General features: G+C 38.7%; 2 protein-coding genes across 2 annotated transcripts in view; both read right to left on the bottom strand.

Moving 5' to 3' along the window:
• LOC144219524 (zinc finger protein 37A-like) overlaps positions 1-17,912 on the bottom strand; it is a 93,589-nt gene that overhangs the window by 22,338 nt on the left and 53,339 nt on the right. The window lies entirely within an intron of this gene.
• LOC144219485 (uncharacterized) lies at positions 10,825-16,144 on the bottom strand. The gene is given in 11 exon segments (XM_077749492.1): positions 10,825-11,074; positions 11,142-11,289; positions 11,546-11,788; positions 11,790-11,895; positions 11,897-12,058; positions 12,060-12,706; positions 12,708-12,881; positions 12,883-13,336; positions 13,338-13,468; positions 13,470-14,830; positions 16,141-16,144. Coding segments are annotated over 11 exon segments (3,582 nt in total). The 3' UTR covers positions 10,825-10,922.

Below are 17,912 nucleotides of genomic sequence, written 5' to 3'. Positions count from 1 at the left end.
CCTGACAAGCACCCCTACCCCCTCCCTACTCCCACCCTCCTGCCCCGGGCCGGGGCCCTTCGGTGGGGGTCATAGCCTGACCCGCAGAGAGAACTTGAGCCCCTCCTGTGCCAAGGCGCTCACTGCACAATGAGCCAGTGTCTTTCAGGGTCGGTAGAGAGTAACAATGCCGTCCCCTGAGGGTGTGCAAGGGAGGCCTGCCCCCTTCTCCTGATTATGGGAGCCACAGAGGAGAGGGCTAGTACCTGGAGTCCTTCCTTTTGTGTTCCAGCGTGGTGACGGATGTTGCCATCCTGACTCCTACTTGGCAGAGCTCTGAGGGTGGGGGGAGGGGGTGTATCTTGCGAAAGAAATATCCTGAGTGCAACTGATTGATTAGAAAAATCCAGCCACATTTTGAGCCAATGGCAAGATCCTGACTCCCTGTTTCCTCTTCAATTGGTGCCTTGCCTAAATCCCAAGAGCACTGCTTGCATTTCCTAGGATAATTAATTGACCTTTTTTCCGTTTAAGCATTTAAAACTCTTATTAATCCATGGAGCACTTAAGAGCCTCATAGAAGTTAACTGCATGTTTACTTAACACTGGGGTCCAAGCCCCTTCTAATTTTGTGCAGCTTAACCCCTGGCATGGGGCTGTCTGCACTATTTCAACATAAATCCAGGAGTCTGTAGTGGAAATCTCCATGTTTTCCCATAATTGCATGTTCTGGGACAATTCCTCTAGACCAGCCCTGAGTCCCTGAGCTACTGCTATACTGGTGTCGTGGCAGACTGTCCTGTGTAGTGCAGGATGTTTAGAAGCACCCTAGGCCTCCCTACAGTAGATGCCAGGCACTTTGAGTTGTGACAACCAAACTCGTTGCCACTGCCCTTGGGAGGCAAATAATTGTAGAACAAGGTCTTCAAGTAGTGGACTCTCAACTTTCAGCCTCACTTATGAATTATCATACGGCATAGAATTTTGAATCAACGAGTTCCCATCACTTCAAAATGTCATTTTATGTTCTGGCCTCCATTTCTGTCTGTGGTCACGTATGCAATTGTCCGGATCTGTTTACTACCCTTTTGGAATCTCTTAAGATTTTATCTTTATCAGGGTACCTAGGTGTGGTTTGCTTATTAGACTTACTTGAGTTTGCTGAAATTCTCTTTAATGTGTAAGGTATTTTTCACCAAATTTTGCCACTATTCAAATAATTTGCCTGTCACATCACATCAAATATTTTGTGACTCTCCTTTTCCCTCAGTTACATGTTGGGTCAGTTGATATTTTCCAAAGATAACTAAGTCCTTCTTTAAATTTTTTAAAAATTTTTCTTTCAAATTTTCAATATTCATAACTGCTGATATACATCAAGTTCGCAAACGCTTTCATCTATAATCTCCAATATATTATTAAACTCACCAATGGCTTAACATTACAGATATTCTTTTTCAGTTCTAGAATTTCCTTTTATTTTTATACTTGCCTTCTCTGCCGAGATGCCCACTTGTTCCCTCATTTTTCTCCTTTGAACCTTTAAACACTTTAGACAAGCAGCTTCAAAACCCTTGTCTTGTAATTACAACATCTGGGTCATTTCAGACCATTTTTAGTAGCATTTATTTTTTTAATTACAAAAATTTTTTTCTTAAATAATTTATTGTCAAATTGGTTTACATATAACATCCAGTGCTCATCCCAACAAGTGCCCTTCACCAGCATTTATTTCTCTTGATTTTGGGTCACATTATTATGCATGTCAGGAAATTACTGACTTATGCTGAACATTTTTACATAATAGGTTGTAGAGACTGTAGATGTAGTAACTTCCTAGGGCTGCCTTAACAAATTACCACAAACTTTGTGACCTAAAACAGAAATTTAAAAATCAAGGTGTCAACAGGACCACATTCAAGATTATAGGATCCTTCCTTTCCTCTTCAAGTTTCTGGTGGATGCCAGTACTCCTCCGCTTGCAGACACATCACTGTCTCTTCCTGTCTTCTATGTCCTGGTCTGTTTCTCCTAAGGATTTAGTATTCATCCTGATCCAATATAATCTCATCTCAAATTTTACCTTAATTATATGAACAAAGCCTCTATTTCCACTAAGGTTCTGAATGGACATCAAATTTGGGGAGACACCATTCAACTCACTCCACTGAATTATGCTGACTTCCAATATATAACATCTGAGTTTTGTTCAGGCCAGCAATTTGACTACCAGTGAACTCTACTGGATCTGTCAGACTGTTTCTTCTGTAGCAGTGTGTCTATTATGGTCTGGAACACTTAATTCTAGAGCATGGTCCTTTCACTGAGTATTATCGGATCATTGTTTCCTGCAAGGAGTCAAATAGTACATATTTTAGATGTTGTAAACAGCCAAAGTGAAGCCTATCACATAGATCCTTAATGAGAAAAAAATAGCCAAAATTGATATTCATGAAATTCCAACTTCTTAACAACTTTTTAAAAAATGTTTTTTATTTATTTCTGAGAGGGAGACAGCATGAGCAGGGGAGGGTCAGAGAGAGAGGGAGACACGGAATCTGAAACAGGCTCCAGGCTCTGAGCTAGCTGTCAGCACAGAGCCTGACATGGGGCTTGAACCCATGAACTATGAGATCATGACCTGAGCCGAAGTCGGACGCTTAACCAACTGAGCCACCCAAGTGCCCCTCCAACTTTAAAAATACAATGTAGGTCTACTAATAAGAATTAAATTCTAAGATTAATTAGGGCTCAAAGTTACTGTTCTATCAAAATTGCAAATGTTCACTTCTTAATGCTGATCTATAATGAGATTTCACGTATTTCATCTTTAAATTTTTTTTTTTTATGTTTTATTTATTTCTAGGAGAGAGAGAGAGAGACAGCATGAGCAGGGGACGGTCAGAGAGAGAGGGAGTCACAGACTGAAACAGGCTCCAGGCTCTGAGCTGGCAGTCAGCACAGAGCCCGACGCGGGGCTCGAACCCACGAACCGCGAGATCATGACCTAAGCGAAAGTCGGACGCTTAACCGACTAAGCCACCCAGGCACCCCCTTTTTTTTTTTTAAATTTTTTTTTTTTTCACGTATTTCATCTTTAAAATGGTCTTTCCACACAGGTACATACAGCCAATTACTGAGTACAGCTTTTGACTGAGCATATTTATTACTAGGAAAAGTATTACAGAACTGCTTGAGATTTCTCTAGATATTTGCCTCTCAAAAGCAGAATAATCACTTCCAATATTAGACAGCAGCTCCCCAAATATACAGAACTGAATAAATTCTTTTAAATCTTTTAAAATGTTTATTCATTTTTGAGAGAGAGAGAGAGAGCAAGCATGAGCAGAGGAGGGGCAGAGAGTGAGGGAGACACAGAATCCAAAACAGGCTCAAGGCTCTGAGCTGTCAGCACAGGGCCTGACGCACGGCTCGAACCCACAGACATGATCATGACCTGAGCCAAAGTCAGATGCTTAACTGACTGAGCCACCCAGGTGCCCCAAGAACTGAATAAATAATTAAGTAAGGAAATTTTCTTCACACTTGCATTAAAGTAAAAAAAAACCCTGCTGTTAGAATAGTTTGATACTGGAAAATGTGGGACTGTAGATCTTGTTTGTTGACTACACAGAGTATATAATATTTTGATATTATTTATGATTCAAACATTCTTTTTTTTTTAGTATGATTCAAACATTCTTGAAATGACTACCACAGTGCTTCACACACTAGTATTGTTTTGCCTTGTAACTTAAATCCAGAGAAATCAAGTCTGTTAGCAAAAGCCATTTTGCAAAAATATGTACAGTTCATACTAATAGTGGTTAAGGGTCATTTTTCTTCTTCAGAAAAATTTTAATCATGGATATGAGCTCAGAAAAATTCACAATATTTACTGCTACTAAATCATTGGCAATCTGTGTGGTAGTTCAAGTCAAAATAATCTAGTTCTGAAGACAATTCATGGATCTTATGAAGCCCATGAGAGTAAGTGAAGTTTTACTGTTCACGCAATATATTTAGTAGACATTAAAATATTTTTGACAATGTACTTTTTGATGAATAGAAATGAAAAAGGTTTCTGGGGCACCTGGGTGACTCAGCTAAGCATCTGACTGGATTTCAGCTTAGGTCATGATCTCACAGTTCATGGAATCCAGCCCCACATCAGGCTCCACACTGGTGGCACAGAACCTGCTTGGGATCTCATTTCCTCTGCCCCTCCCCCCACTCATGCTAGCATGCTCTCTCCCTCTCTCCAAAATAAACTTAAAAAAAAAAAGCTGGGGTGCGTGGGTGGCTCAGGTTATGATCTTGGTTTATGAGTTCGAGCCCTGCGTCAGGCTCTGTGCGGACACCTCAGAGCCGGAGCCTGTTTCAGATTCTGTCTCCCTCTCTCTCTGCCCCTCCACTGTTCACACTCTGTCTCTCTCAAAAACAAACATTATTAAAAAAACAAACAAACAAACAAAAGGAAATGAATAAGGCTTCTAAACCTCCCCAACTACACCTTTTCCTGCTCTTTACATATTTTGACCACCATCAGTTGCTAATTCATCTTGGCAGATTCCAATTGCGTTGAGTGTTTTCACAACGTGTTTTAAAATATCTGTAAGTTTTTATTCCACACAGACTTTTCATTGAGGTTAATTCTTCAGAATTAAATTGATACCTTGAATAAACAGCAACAGAGCAGTACTGGTAATCAACTGTTGGTTCACCAACAGCCAAGGAAAGGCACCTAAAACTTATCTGATGTTTCTTCACTGTTAACGTTGCTTCCACTGTCTTCAACTCTAAAGGGATGTGTCATCACCAAAAGAGTAAGAGTCTTATGTTTTTCTCTGGACTTGCAAATTCAACTGCTGCAATCACATACAATCTCATTAAGTCATCATTACTGAAGTTTCCCTTTCCTGGCTAAGAACCAAGCCATTGAAAACTTGGTTTGATAGCATCCACTTTTTCTTCTTTATCATGGGAATTATGCAATGAAATACTGTTTAAAATCTTGTAACTTTCATGGCAATTGCTTACCTGTGAGATGGGAGTATCCTGATGAGGGCTTTGTATAATGCCTACACACTTTGGGCACATCGAGTATGTCACTACTTTCATTTCTAAAAGCACTGATAACCAATTGAACAACAAAACTCACATTCCACTGTACTTTAAAAGTTAACTTTTTATCTCTTATTCTGACATGATATTCACCAGTTAACTTTTTAAGATTCTGCAAGATGGCACTTTAAGCAAAACACAAAATGCTGTCAGGTTGTAACTGCATCACTGGGATTTCTAACACTATGAGCAGTAGTGTGAAGCAACAAGTGCCACAATGAGTCTCTATGTTGCAACTATTAAACTACTGTTGTAGCGTGAAAGAAAGTAGTCATAGTAAGTAAGCAAATTAAGATGCTTTTCAATAAATCTAAAAACTAATCAAATCTAAAAACTTTAAAAACAATTTTTAACATATCACCTATAAAAAATATTCACCTAATTTTTTGCATTATGTAATAATACAAAACCATTCTCAGCCTGTAAGTTGTACAAAAGCAGGCAACGGACCAGATTTGACCCATAGGCCAGTTTGTTGTGGCTGCTCTAGGATACAGTCCAACTCCTCAGGCATGATTTTCACTGAATGCTCAAGGGGCTCCTCAAGCTTTCTCAACAATGTATGGTCCCAAATGCCTACATCTCTCTGTACTGTATATCCGATACCATCATTTAGCTCTCAACCAAAAGGTATTATCTGCTAAACCTCTTGGAGCTTTGGCCTGCACATATATTCACACAAACCCTGGGCCAAGGATCCATGCTTATTTGCAAAATAGATTGTTGGCATCATTGCCTGCATCCTTAACACAGACACATAAAAAACAGGGCTTCAGTGGTTGGTTGAGCTAACACATGTTGATGCTAACCACATATAAGAAGTTTCACATATGTATTTGCAATTTTTTTCACCTACTTACCTTATACTGAAGACTATGCACTCAAGATGGCCTCCCATTCAAGAACCTAGCAGAGGAGCCTAAATCTGAGAAAGCAGCAGCAGCCATCTACCCTGGCAACACACCCCAGATTCCTTCCTTCTAAGTGGGTTATACAGCTGGGTTGCCTGGTGTCCTGGTTACCTAGAGTCAACTTAACAGGCAGGAAATCTGTAATACTAGAATATTTCAACCAGGCACACAAGGAAATGATGACCTGGGCTGAGCACTGAAAAGCTGAGAATGCCCATCAAGTGTATCAGTGCATTCAACACTGTAAAAACCTTCTGTAAATAGGCTTATGTGCCTATAGTACTGAGAAAAGGCTATAAAAGCAGATAAACAGAAAATTTAATCTCACCAGGATCCCCAGGTGGATGTACCATTTGTTGGAACAATTTATAGAGACAGGTTAAAAAAGATCCATACGGGGGTGCCTGGGTAACTCAGTCATTTAAGTGTCTGACTTTGGCTCAGGTCATGATCTTGTGATCTGTGCATCTGAGCCCTGCATCAGACTCTGCAATAACAGCTCAGAGCCTGGAGCCTGCTTCCAATTCTGTGTCTCCCTCCCTCTCTCTGCCTCTCCCCCGCTTATGCTTTGACTCTCTTTCTCAAAAATAAACAGTAAAAAACAAACAAACAAACAAAAAAACCCAAAAAAAACCTTAAAGAAGATCCATATGGTATGAAGAATCATTAATGCTTAGGGCACAGATAACATTCTTTAGCGGATGAAGTCGTGTTGGGAGCATCCTCTGGACATGTGCTCACAATAAGGAAAAGCTGGAAAAGACCTGACCCCGTATCACTATGACTGTGTCTCTTAATTTGCCAGGAACAAAACTAAGCCAACTAGTTGACTTGGTTATATCTCATGGGTACCTGACTTACATGAAATTAAATGCTATTCCAATCAGAATTCTAAAATACTTCAAAGGTAGCTTAAAATTCTACATATTTTAGAAAACCTTAATATTTGGGTGGATAAAATGAATAAAGGAGTTGGCCTAAATATAATGGAAACAAAGGAGGCTTAAACATTATCATGATCAGGAGTAAAAAGAATGGTTTGAAACAGCAAAATGACATTAGAAACATATCAAAGGACACAGGAGCCAATTTGAATGATATTCTGCTGGCTTTATCTCAGATGATATGAACATAAAATAAACATGTCAGTAATAAGAGTTAAAGATTATAATTTACCAAATGAAGAACCTGAGTAGAGACTTAAATAAAAAATTATTAAAAAAAAAAAAATGGGGCGCCTGGGTGGCTTAGTCGGTTAAGCATCCGACTTTCACGTAGGTCATGATCTCGCGGTTCGTGGGTTCGAGCCCCGCGTCGGGCTCTGTGCTGACTGACAGCTCAGAGCCTGGAGCCTGTTTCAGAGTCTGTGACTCCCTCTCTCTCTGACCCTCCCCTGCTCACGCTCTCTCTCTCTCCTAGAAATAAATAAAAAAATATTAAAAAAAAAAAACAAAAACAAAAATGTCCATACCATGATAAGCAGAATAAAGGAAAAAAACATTTCATGTTTTTGCAACTATGGTAATAATTGATTTGGGCAACATCAGAAATAAATGCTTAAATTAATGGGTGAACCTACAAGGATATTTGTACAGCCTGAATGTATCTTCTCACAAGATATTAAAGGGTCAAATGATGAGTTTTGTGGAAACAAGGAAAAAGCCACATTAACCATATTATCCAATTTTATATCACTATTAATGGGACTAATTAGCAGCATGTGATTCCTGGTACAAAGTACTGAAATATCCCGAACACTTACAGTACTACAAAAAGGTATATATAACGTAATCAAAAAGAAACAGGACAAAAATCCTATTATTTACTTGACAATAATCAAAAAAGTTGTGGTTAATAGCTAATGGTCATTCAGGATATTGCCAGTTCCTCCTATATGACTTTTCTGATACATACCAACTTGCACTTTATTCATAGCCTGTATTATCTGAGATGTCTAGTGTATGTGAGTTACAAAAAGACCCAACCCTATAATGGCTCAGCACATTTTTTTTCTTCCTTACAAAAGTCAGACTGCTAGAGGAGTCAGTTTTTCTACACAGCAATTTTTAAAAAACTTTTAACATTTATTCCTTTTTGAGAGACAGAAAAGGTGCCTTGTTGACCCTGAGGTAGCATGCTCTGTCTTATCCCCTGCAAGCTTAAGATAAACAGACGTGGTGCCTCATGCCTGCCGTAAACAACCATCTGCCCACCAGGACTTTGTTTTGGGTTGACCCAAACCCCAACACAGCATATCTTTAATACCCTCTTTTCCCTCACACCCTTGAGTTGATGTCGTTTCATTGCGTCTTTGTGCAAATTTATAAGCCTTCTGACCCTAGTAAAAGTGGAGCAAGGACCATAACTCGGGGCTCTTGTCTCCTCCCAGACATTAGTCTCTCTCAAATTTTAATCCTGTGTCCACTCTCTTGCTGGACAAGAAAGAACTCCAGACCCAGAGTCTACAACAGGATTTATTTTAACACCAGCACCCACATTCTACTACATAGAATTTATTGTAGATTGATTTCCCAAATCCATTACCTTCATAAGATTTTTCATCTGGGTAATATAGTATAGGATCTCTACCACTCAATACATTTTCTTTTTTTATTATTTTTTCTTATTTTTATTTTTTAATTTTTTCTTTTTTATTCTTTAAAAAAAATTTTTTTTTACAAACCCTTGTGTCGAGGGCTGNGCGGGGCCCGAACCCACGAACCGCGAGATCATGACCCAAGCGAAAGTCAAAGTCGGTCGCTTAACCGACTAAGCCACCCAGGCGCCCCGAGGGCTGACTTTCAATAGATCACAGCGAGGGAGCTGCTCTGCTACATACGAAGCCCCGACCCAGAAGCAGGCCGTCTACGAATGGTTTAGCATTTTTTTATTATTTTTAAAAATGTTTTATTTATTTCTGAGAGAGAGAGAGGCAGCGTGAAAGGGGAAGGTCAGAGAGAGAGGGAGACACAGAATCAGAAGCAGGCTCCAGGCTCTGAGCTAGCCACCAGCACAGAGCCCGACACAGGGTTTGAACCCACGAACCATGAGATCATGACCATGAGATCATGACCTGAGCCGAAGTCGGATGCTTAGCCGACTGCGCTGCCTAGGCGCCCCTCAATGCATTTTCTATTCTCCAGAGAAAGGTGGCTTTTGGTTGAAGTTATCACACATTTATTACTCTCCAGATTTTCTTCATTCTCTACTTAATGAGATTCAATCTTTTGACAAAAAAAACCTTTCACATTGTTACTTCCTGCATTTCTCCACAATGGAAGTTTACTGAGGGTTGAATTTACAGTGCTTTCCTACATTCATTACCTCCACCAGTGGTTCTTTCCCACAGAGAATTCCCTGATGTGCAGTAAGGTCTAAAATTATACTTAGTATCTGAAAAACTGTCTATGTACATTTCAAGTCTCTTTCCAGTGTAAGTTCTTGCTTTAAACTGAATGTATGTTTTTCCAAATTTCCTATGTTCAAACCTAATCTCTAATGTGCTGGTATTTGGAACTGGCCTTTGAAAGATGGTAGTAATGACAGTAAAGCCCTCCTGAATGGTATCTGTGTCCTTTATAAGAGGTCCAAAGTGCTCCCTTCCTCCTCATGAGGACAAAAGATGGCCATCTATGAACCCAGAAGTGGATGCTCACCAGAAAACAAAATCTGCAAGCACTTTGACCTCTGGCTTTCCAGTTTCCAGAACTAAGAAATAAATGCTTGTTCTTTATACCACCCAGTCTAGGATATGTTTCTTACAGCTGCCTCAGCAGATTAAGACAGTTCTCTTATGAATAGCGAGGAACTTCCTGAGGAACATCCACATTCATTAGCTTAATAGGTTTTAGCCCCTTCTCTTGAGTTCTGCTATCTTTTCTTAGCCCTGACTTGTGGCTGAAAATTTCCCTGCATACATCATCTTTATACTTTCATCCTCTGAGTTCTTTCTGATGTTCTCAAAAGTATTATTTCTGGCTGAAAGCATTCCAAGACATTTATAGGGCTGTTTATGCTGTTTAAATTATCTGATGTAATACAATTATTTTGTCTGGATGTAAGTATTTCTAAATTCATTACATTCATGTTCAATTCCATGAGTTTTTTGATCCTGATGGTCAACTCCTGATGGAAATCTTCCCTATATCCATCACATTTATAGTTTCTCCCATGTGATGAAGGGGATCAGAATATGCCCTCTCCCCAAACATGCCACTTTGGCAGAAGTATTATTTTGAGCTGAAAGCAACTTAAAAACTGTAAAAAAATCTTTACACCCTCCCCATATCCACCTAAAGGCAGGGCATAAGTCTCCCTTTATGAAGGTGTTCCCAATCCCCTCTCCCAAAAGAAAAGAGATGGCACCAACTAATATCTGCATAAACATATCTTACTGAAATAACTTTTATCGTCCATTCATTTGTCCATATATTTACTTTCCCACAATTTACCACCACTAAAAGCTCAAAACCCTTTTCCTTTGTCTGGGACACTTCTCTGCAAATGTATAGTCCTTTTGTTAAAGTGGTATATAAGCTCCAAGTCTGACTACCTCTTTGGGGTTTTCATTTCATTTCTGTGAGACTCCACCATGTGTATATGAAATAAACTTTCTTTTCCTGTTAATGTCTTTAAATTTATACAGGCCCAGCCACTGAACCTGAGTAAAGCTATATTTCTTCCCCTTAGTTTTTACATCTGACAACCCACTGAAGATCTTCCCACATTACCACATTTATCAGACTTTTTGGAGTTTTTTAATGCTTTCATGAAGTTGAGACTCATTTCTGAAACTGTAATTCACCACATTCCCCTGTGCAATTAGTCTCATAAGGTTAGAAAGTTAAATTGGAAATGAAAACTTTCTCACATTAATTACACTCAGCATTTCATTACAGCATGCATTCTCTAATGTGCTATGAGGACCGATTTCCAAACAAAACTCTTCCCACACTCAACACATTCATAGGGTTTCTCCCCTGTGTGAGTTCTCTCATATATTCTCAAGTAGTGTTTGTAGGTGAAAGCTCTCCCACATTCATTACATTCATATGGCTTCCCTTGTGTATGCTTCCTCAAGTGCATTCTGATGACTGACTCCAAGGTGAAAGTTTTCCCACATTCAACACATTCACTGAGTTTCTCCCCTGTGAGTTCTCTGATGTTCTCTGAGGCTTAACATGCAGGTGTAAGCTTTTCCACATTCATTACATTCAAAGGGATTTTCCCCTGTGTGACTTCTCTGTTTTATAAGGCTTGACTTCTGGGTGAAAGTCTTCCCACAGTCATTAGATTCATGAGGTTTCTCACCTGTATGAGTTCTCTGCTGTACTTCAAGGCTTGACTTCCAGGTGTAAGTCAAGTGTACATTTAATACATTCATAGGGCTTCTCCTGTGTATGCCTCCCCTGATGTATTCTCAGCAATGACTTCCAGAGGAATATTTTCCCACATTCTATACATTTATGGGGTTTCCTCACTGTGCAGATTTTCTGATGCCCTCGGAGGTATGACATGCAGGTGTAGTAAGCTTTCCCACATTCATTACATTCATAGGGTTTCTCTCCTGTGTGACTTCTCTGATGTATGATAAGGCTTGACTTCTGGGTATAAGCTTTCCCACATTCATTACATTTATAGAGTTTCTCCCCAGTGTGAGTTCTCTGATGTATTCTAAAGTGGTGTTTGTACATGAAAGCTCTCCCACATTCATTACATTCATATGGCTTCTCCTGTGTATGCCTCCTCCAGTGCATTCTTAGGATTGATTTCCAGACAAAAGTTTTTAAAACATTCAATACATTCATAGGGTTTCTCTTCTGTGTGAGTTCTCTGATGACCTCGGAAGTGTGACATGCAGGTGTAAGTTTTCCCACATTCATTCATGGGGTTTTTCCGCAGTGTGACTTCTCTGATGTATTATAAGGCTTGACTTCTGGGTGTAAGCTTTCCCACATTCATTACATTCATAGGGTTTCTCCCCTGTGTGACTTCTCTGATGTATTACAAGGCTTGACTTCCAGGTGAAAGTCTTCCCAAACATTACATTCATGGGTTTTCTCCCCTATGTGAGTTCTCTTATGTATTTCAAGGTTTGACTTGCAGGTGTAAGCCTTCCCACATACATTACATTCATAGGGTTTCTCTCCTGTGTGAATTCTCTGATGTTTTCTCAGGAAAGACTTCCAGAGGAAGGTTTTTCCACATTCTATACATTCATAGGGTTTCTCTCCTGTGTGAATTCCCTGATGTACTCTGAGCCGTGACATGCAGGTGTAAGCTTTTCCACATTCATTACACTCATAGGGTTTCTCCCTTGTGTGACTTCTCTGATGTACGATAAGGCTTGACTTCTGGATGAAACTCTTCCCACAGTCATTACATTCATAGGGCTTCTCCCCTGTGTGAGTTCTCTTATGTATTTCAAGGTTTGACTTGCAGGTGTAAGCTTTCCCACATACATTACACTCATAGGGTTTCTCTCCTGTGTGAATTATCTGATGTATTCTCAGGAATGACTTCCAGAGGAAGGTTTTCCCACATTCTACACATTCATAGGGTTTCTTCCCTGTGTGAATTCCCTGATGTACTCTGAGGCATGACATGCAGGTGTAAGCTTTCCCACATTCATTACATTCATAGGGTTTCTCTCCTGTGTGACTTCTCTGATGTATGATAAGGCTTGACTTCTGGGTGAAAAGTGTTCCCACAGTCATTACATTCATGGGGCTTCTCTCCTGTGTGAGTTCCCTGATGTATTTCAAAGTTTGACTTGCAGGTGTAAGCCTTCCCACATACATTACATTCATAGGGTTTCTCTCCTGTGTGACTTCTCTGATGTATGATAAGGCTTGACTTCTGGGTGAAAAGTGTTCCCACAGTCATTACATTCATGGGGCTTCTCTCCTGTGTGAGTTCCCTGATGTATTTCAAAGTTTGACTTGCAGGTGTAAGCCTTCCCACATACATTACATTCATAGGGTTTCTCTCCTGTGTGAATTCCCTGATGTACTCTGAGGCGTGACATACAGGTGTAAGCTTTTCCACATTCATTACATTCATAGGGTTTCTCCCCTGTGTGACTTCTCTGATGTACGATAAGGCTTGACTTCTGGGTGAAAGTCTTCCCACAATCATTACATTCATGGGGCTTCTCCCCTGTGTGAGTTCTCTTATGTATTTCAAGGTTTGACTTGCAGGTGTAAGCTTTCCCACATTCATTACACTCATAGGGTTTCTCTCCTGTGTGAATTATCTGATATATTCTCCAGAATGACTTCCAGAGAAAGGTTTTTCCACATTCTGTACATTCATAGAATTTCTCCCGTGTGAATTCTCTGATGTCCTCTGAGGCTTGACTTCTGGGTGTAAGCTTTCCCACATTCATTACATTCATAGGGTTTCTCTCCTGTGTGACTTCTCTGATGTATGATAAGGCTTGACTTCTGGGTGAAAAGTGTTACCACAGTCATTACATTCATGGGGCTTCTCCCCTGTGTGAGTTCCCTGGTGTATTTCAAGGTTTGACTTGCAGGTGTAAGCCTTCCCATGTACATTACATTCATAGGGTTTCTCTCCTGTGTGAATTCTCTGATCTGTTCTCAGGAATGACTTCCAGAGGAAGGCTTTTCCACATTCTATACATTCATAGGGTTTCTCTCCTGTGTGAATTCTCTGATGTGTTCTCAGGAATGACTTCCAGAGGAAGGCTTTTCCACATTCTATACATTCATAGGGTTTCTCTCCTGTGTGAATTCTCTGATGTATTCCAAGGCTTGACTTCTGGGTGAAAGTTTTCCCACATTCATTACATTCATCAGATTTCTCCCCTTTGTGAGTTCTCTGGTGCCCTACTAAGGATGATTTCCTAGAAAAAGCTGTCCCACATTCATTACATTCATAGTGCTTCTCACTTGTGTGAGTTCTTTGATATACAATGAGGGATGAACTTCTAGAGAAGGGTTCTTGACATTCATACTGTTTTTGCCTTCTGGGAGTTTTCCAATGTATACTGAAAGCTGACCGAGAACTGAAGCTTTCCCTGTAAGTGTTATTATCACAAGACGTCTCTATTGTGTGAGTCCTCTCTGTAATAGCTAAATTGTAGTTTAAGTTTTTTCCACATTCAAAAAATTTCATTCCAGTGTGAGTTCTCTGATATTCTCTGAAATGTGCTTTTTGACCTAAAGTTTTCTCTCCTGTTCTCTGACGTGAAGTAACCTTAGTGAAATTGTTCCCGGTTTTAATACATTCATTTTCATTAAATTCAGAGTGACTCTTCTCTATGCAAATACTTGGAGAGACAATGTTAGATTTATCACATAAGTTTTTTCCAAATTTATAAGATCCTCCTTTTACGTGGGCATTCTTACATTCAACGGAAGTTGCCTTATCATGGAAAGCACTATCATGTTCATTGTGTCCGAAAGACTGATCCAAAACCTGAAAAGTCTGATCCTGAATAAGTTCCTCCACATGACTAAAAGCTTGCAAATTTTTATTGTAATCAAGACATTTCTCTCCACTATTTGTTCTCTCATTTCTAGTATTGAAAGAAGATGCATTAAACTCACAAGCCTCTTCGTTTGAGTAACTATGTGGGGCCAACAGATAGAGATCCAAGCATGTAAGAACATCAGTATCACATTTAGAGAGTATTTTTCTTGAAGGAAAAATGTCTATGCCCTGATGAACTGGTTTTTCTGAAAATTTATCTTGCTCTGTAGTTAATGCTTTCAAATTGTTGAGTAAGACTTGACAGAAATATTTGTGTTGGTTTTCATGGCTCTTCTCTAAAAGCTCAAGTTGGCAGTCTTCTAAAAATGAGAAAGTTAAAAATACCTTATGAAACTTAAAATTTTTATATAAAAGGACTTCTATACAAATGCCCTATTACGTTTTTGACATTTTTGTTTCTGGCTAAGTCTACCAACAACACAGTATATGATACAGTACATATTCACTTTCCTTCAGGGAGAGATTACTATAGTGGAAAAGTTGGGGGGGGGGGGGCAGAACCTGGAAGTATCATATGTATTTGGCATCTTATAATATGTAACTTTCAAACTTGGGAAAAGAAGTAGGTATAAAGAAAAGGAATGATGAATTGGGAATGTAAGGGTTTTAAGAGAGTTGGGTACTAGCAACAGGAAAATCAGAGAAGGGAATGAATTCAAAATGAAAATTTTTAAAATCATGCTCAAGGGTTTTATAGGGGTTCCAGCAGAGAAAGAGTCTGGATTAAGGATGCCATCAGAATCTATTTCTTATACTATTAAATATATAGATTAAAATGGTAGGTGGGGCCCCTGGGTGGCTTACTCGGTTAAGCGTCCGACTTTCGCTTAGGTCATGATCTCGCGGTTCGTGGGTTCGAGCCCCGCGTGGGGCTCTGTGCTGACTGCCAGCTCGGAGCCTGGAGCCTATTTCAGAGTCTGTATCTCCCTCTCTCTCTGACACTCCCCTGCTCATGCTGTCTCTCTCTCTCTAGCTCCTAGAAATAAATAAAAATATAAAAAAAAAATAAAATGGTAGGATACTCATTATGTAAGATACTTAATTTGGAGGGACTCCGTTTCCATTCCACATATCAACACCAAGAATTCATGGCACAAATTTCTTCTTTTCTCATTCTCAGAAACACAAATGCCCAAGAGAAAGTGTAAAAGGGACTGGAGGAAAAGACATTTTTTTCACCTGGATTAGACTCAATGTTCTATCCTGGCTCTGGTATTTTGGTTTATATTAGATTGTTCAAAAGTAAACCTTTATTGATACCAAACCCAAAGTATCATCTTTTTCCCATGTACACTCATGTTCTTGAAACTAGTTTTAACCCTGTACCATATTTAACTCGGCTTTCTATGCACTTTTCAACGTATCTAGTCTAAAAATTGTGAGAACTTAAGAATCATATTTCAACCTGCTCTCTTAAATTATGGAAGTATCTCTTATATTTGCCTATCATTAAAAAACACTGTGTATNAGGAGGGCACTTGCGGGGATGAGCACTGAGTGTTATGTGGAAACTAATTTGACAATAAACTATTTGTAAAAAAAAAAAAACAAAACCCTAAAAAAAAAAATACTGTGTATATATTTGATTATAACCATCATATGATGCTACCCATATTCTATGCATTGTCAGATCTTTGCTAAAAAACCTAAGATAGTCCATATATTTAAAAAATTAATGAAAAAAATACAACCTAAGATGGTCCAGGAGCCGGGCTGAGGGGGTAGAGTGAGAGGAATGAAAGAGTTAAGAGGTATCTTTCTAGAAAACAAAATTTTACACCACCTGCATATATTTAGGAAGTTGAAATTATCACTCTACGATTTTACAAGACCACAATATTTTCTGCAATGTCTGATCAGAGTATCTTCCCCATTTAAGGAGGGAAACTAAAAAAACAATCTTACACTTGCCTTCATTCCTAATTCACACCACATTTCTGCCTTCACATGAGTCTTAATCTAGGTACCCTTCAGGGAAAATTGTAAAATATATTTGTATACTCAAATTAAAAAATTACCTACACATAAACCTAAAATACCACACACGGGATCTGTATGCTGAACATCACAAAACACTAATGAAAGAAATAGATGTAAAGATCTAATCTTAGATCTAGGAAGATCTAAATAAATGGAGAAACCAGCTATGTTGTGGGCTGGAAGAGTCAATCTACTGAAGAAAATTTTCCCAAATTGTTCTATAGATTTAATGCATGTCCTACCAAAATTCCAGCAAGATTCATTATATATAGATAGATAGACAGATAGATAGATAGATAGATAGATAGATAGATAGATAGATAATCTTGTTCTAAACTGTATGTAAAAAGGCAAAGAAACAATAGCTGAAAACATTTTGTCAAAGAACAATAAAGTCTATGATATGTTAGGCCTTATTAAGTAGCTACAGAATCAAGAGCATGGTGCTGACAGAGAAATACAAACACAGATCAATGGAACAGAAAAGAAAACCAAAAATGTGACCAACACAGTCAAGGGAATTTTGACTGAGGTGTAAAAGCAATTCATTGGCAGTTTTTTTCAACAAATGGTAAACAACTGGACATCCATAAGCAAAAATATTAATATCACGGATTTAAGTGTAAAGCATAAAACTATAAAACTTTTGAGAGGAAAAAATAAGTTTGAAACCCAGGGCTAGGCAAGGATTCTTAGACAGAAGAAACAATAATCCATTCTAAAAGAAATGCATTAAATATGCATTCTGTCAAAATTAAAAATGCTTGTACTATGAAACACCTTGTTAAAGGGATTAAAAGGCAAGATACAGACAGAAAAGATTTGCAAACCACATATCCAACAAGTTTTAGTTCTAAAAATTATTTAAAAATTATAAAATGGACAGAAGACAGAACAGTTATTTCCCTAAAGGGGCATATACATTAGCACATAAGCACAAGCACATAAAAAGCCATCCAACATTATTAGCCATTAGGGAAGCAGAAACTAAATATCACTACACAAGATATCACAATAAGAAATCACTACAAACCTACTGAAGGAGCTAAAAAACAGAAATAATAGCAAATGCTGGTGATGATACAGAAAAAAAAGTCTCTCTCATACACTGATGTTAAGAATGTAAATGCCTCTCCAGAAAATTGGTGGCAGTTATCTTTTTATGCTAACATATACTTACCACATGAACCTGAAATTGCAGCCTTTGGGTACTTATCCCAGAGAAATGAAAATTATGTTCACACAAAAAACCTACATACAAATATCCACAGCTGCCTTATTTATAACAGGGAAATATTGGAAACAATCCAACTATCCTTTCATGGGTTAATAAATGAAGAAACTTTGACACATCATACAATGGAGTACTGCTCTGCATTAAAACAATGAAATTGATACATG

The sequence above is a fragment of the Crocuta crocuta genome, unplaced genomic scaffold (assembly GCF_008692635.1).
Source record: "Crocuta crocuta isolate KB4526 unplaced genomic scaffold, BGI_CrCroc_1.0 scaffold99, whole genome shotgun sequence".
NCBI lineage: Eukaryota > Metazoa > Chordata > Mammalia > Carnivora > Hyaenidae > Crocuta > Crocuta crocuta.
This window is presented reverse-complemented; position numbering and strand designations above follow the sequence as displayed.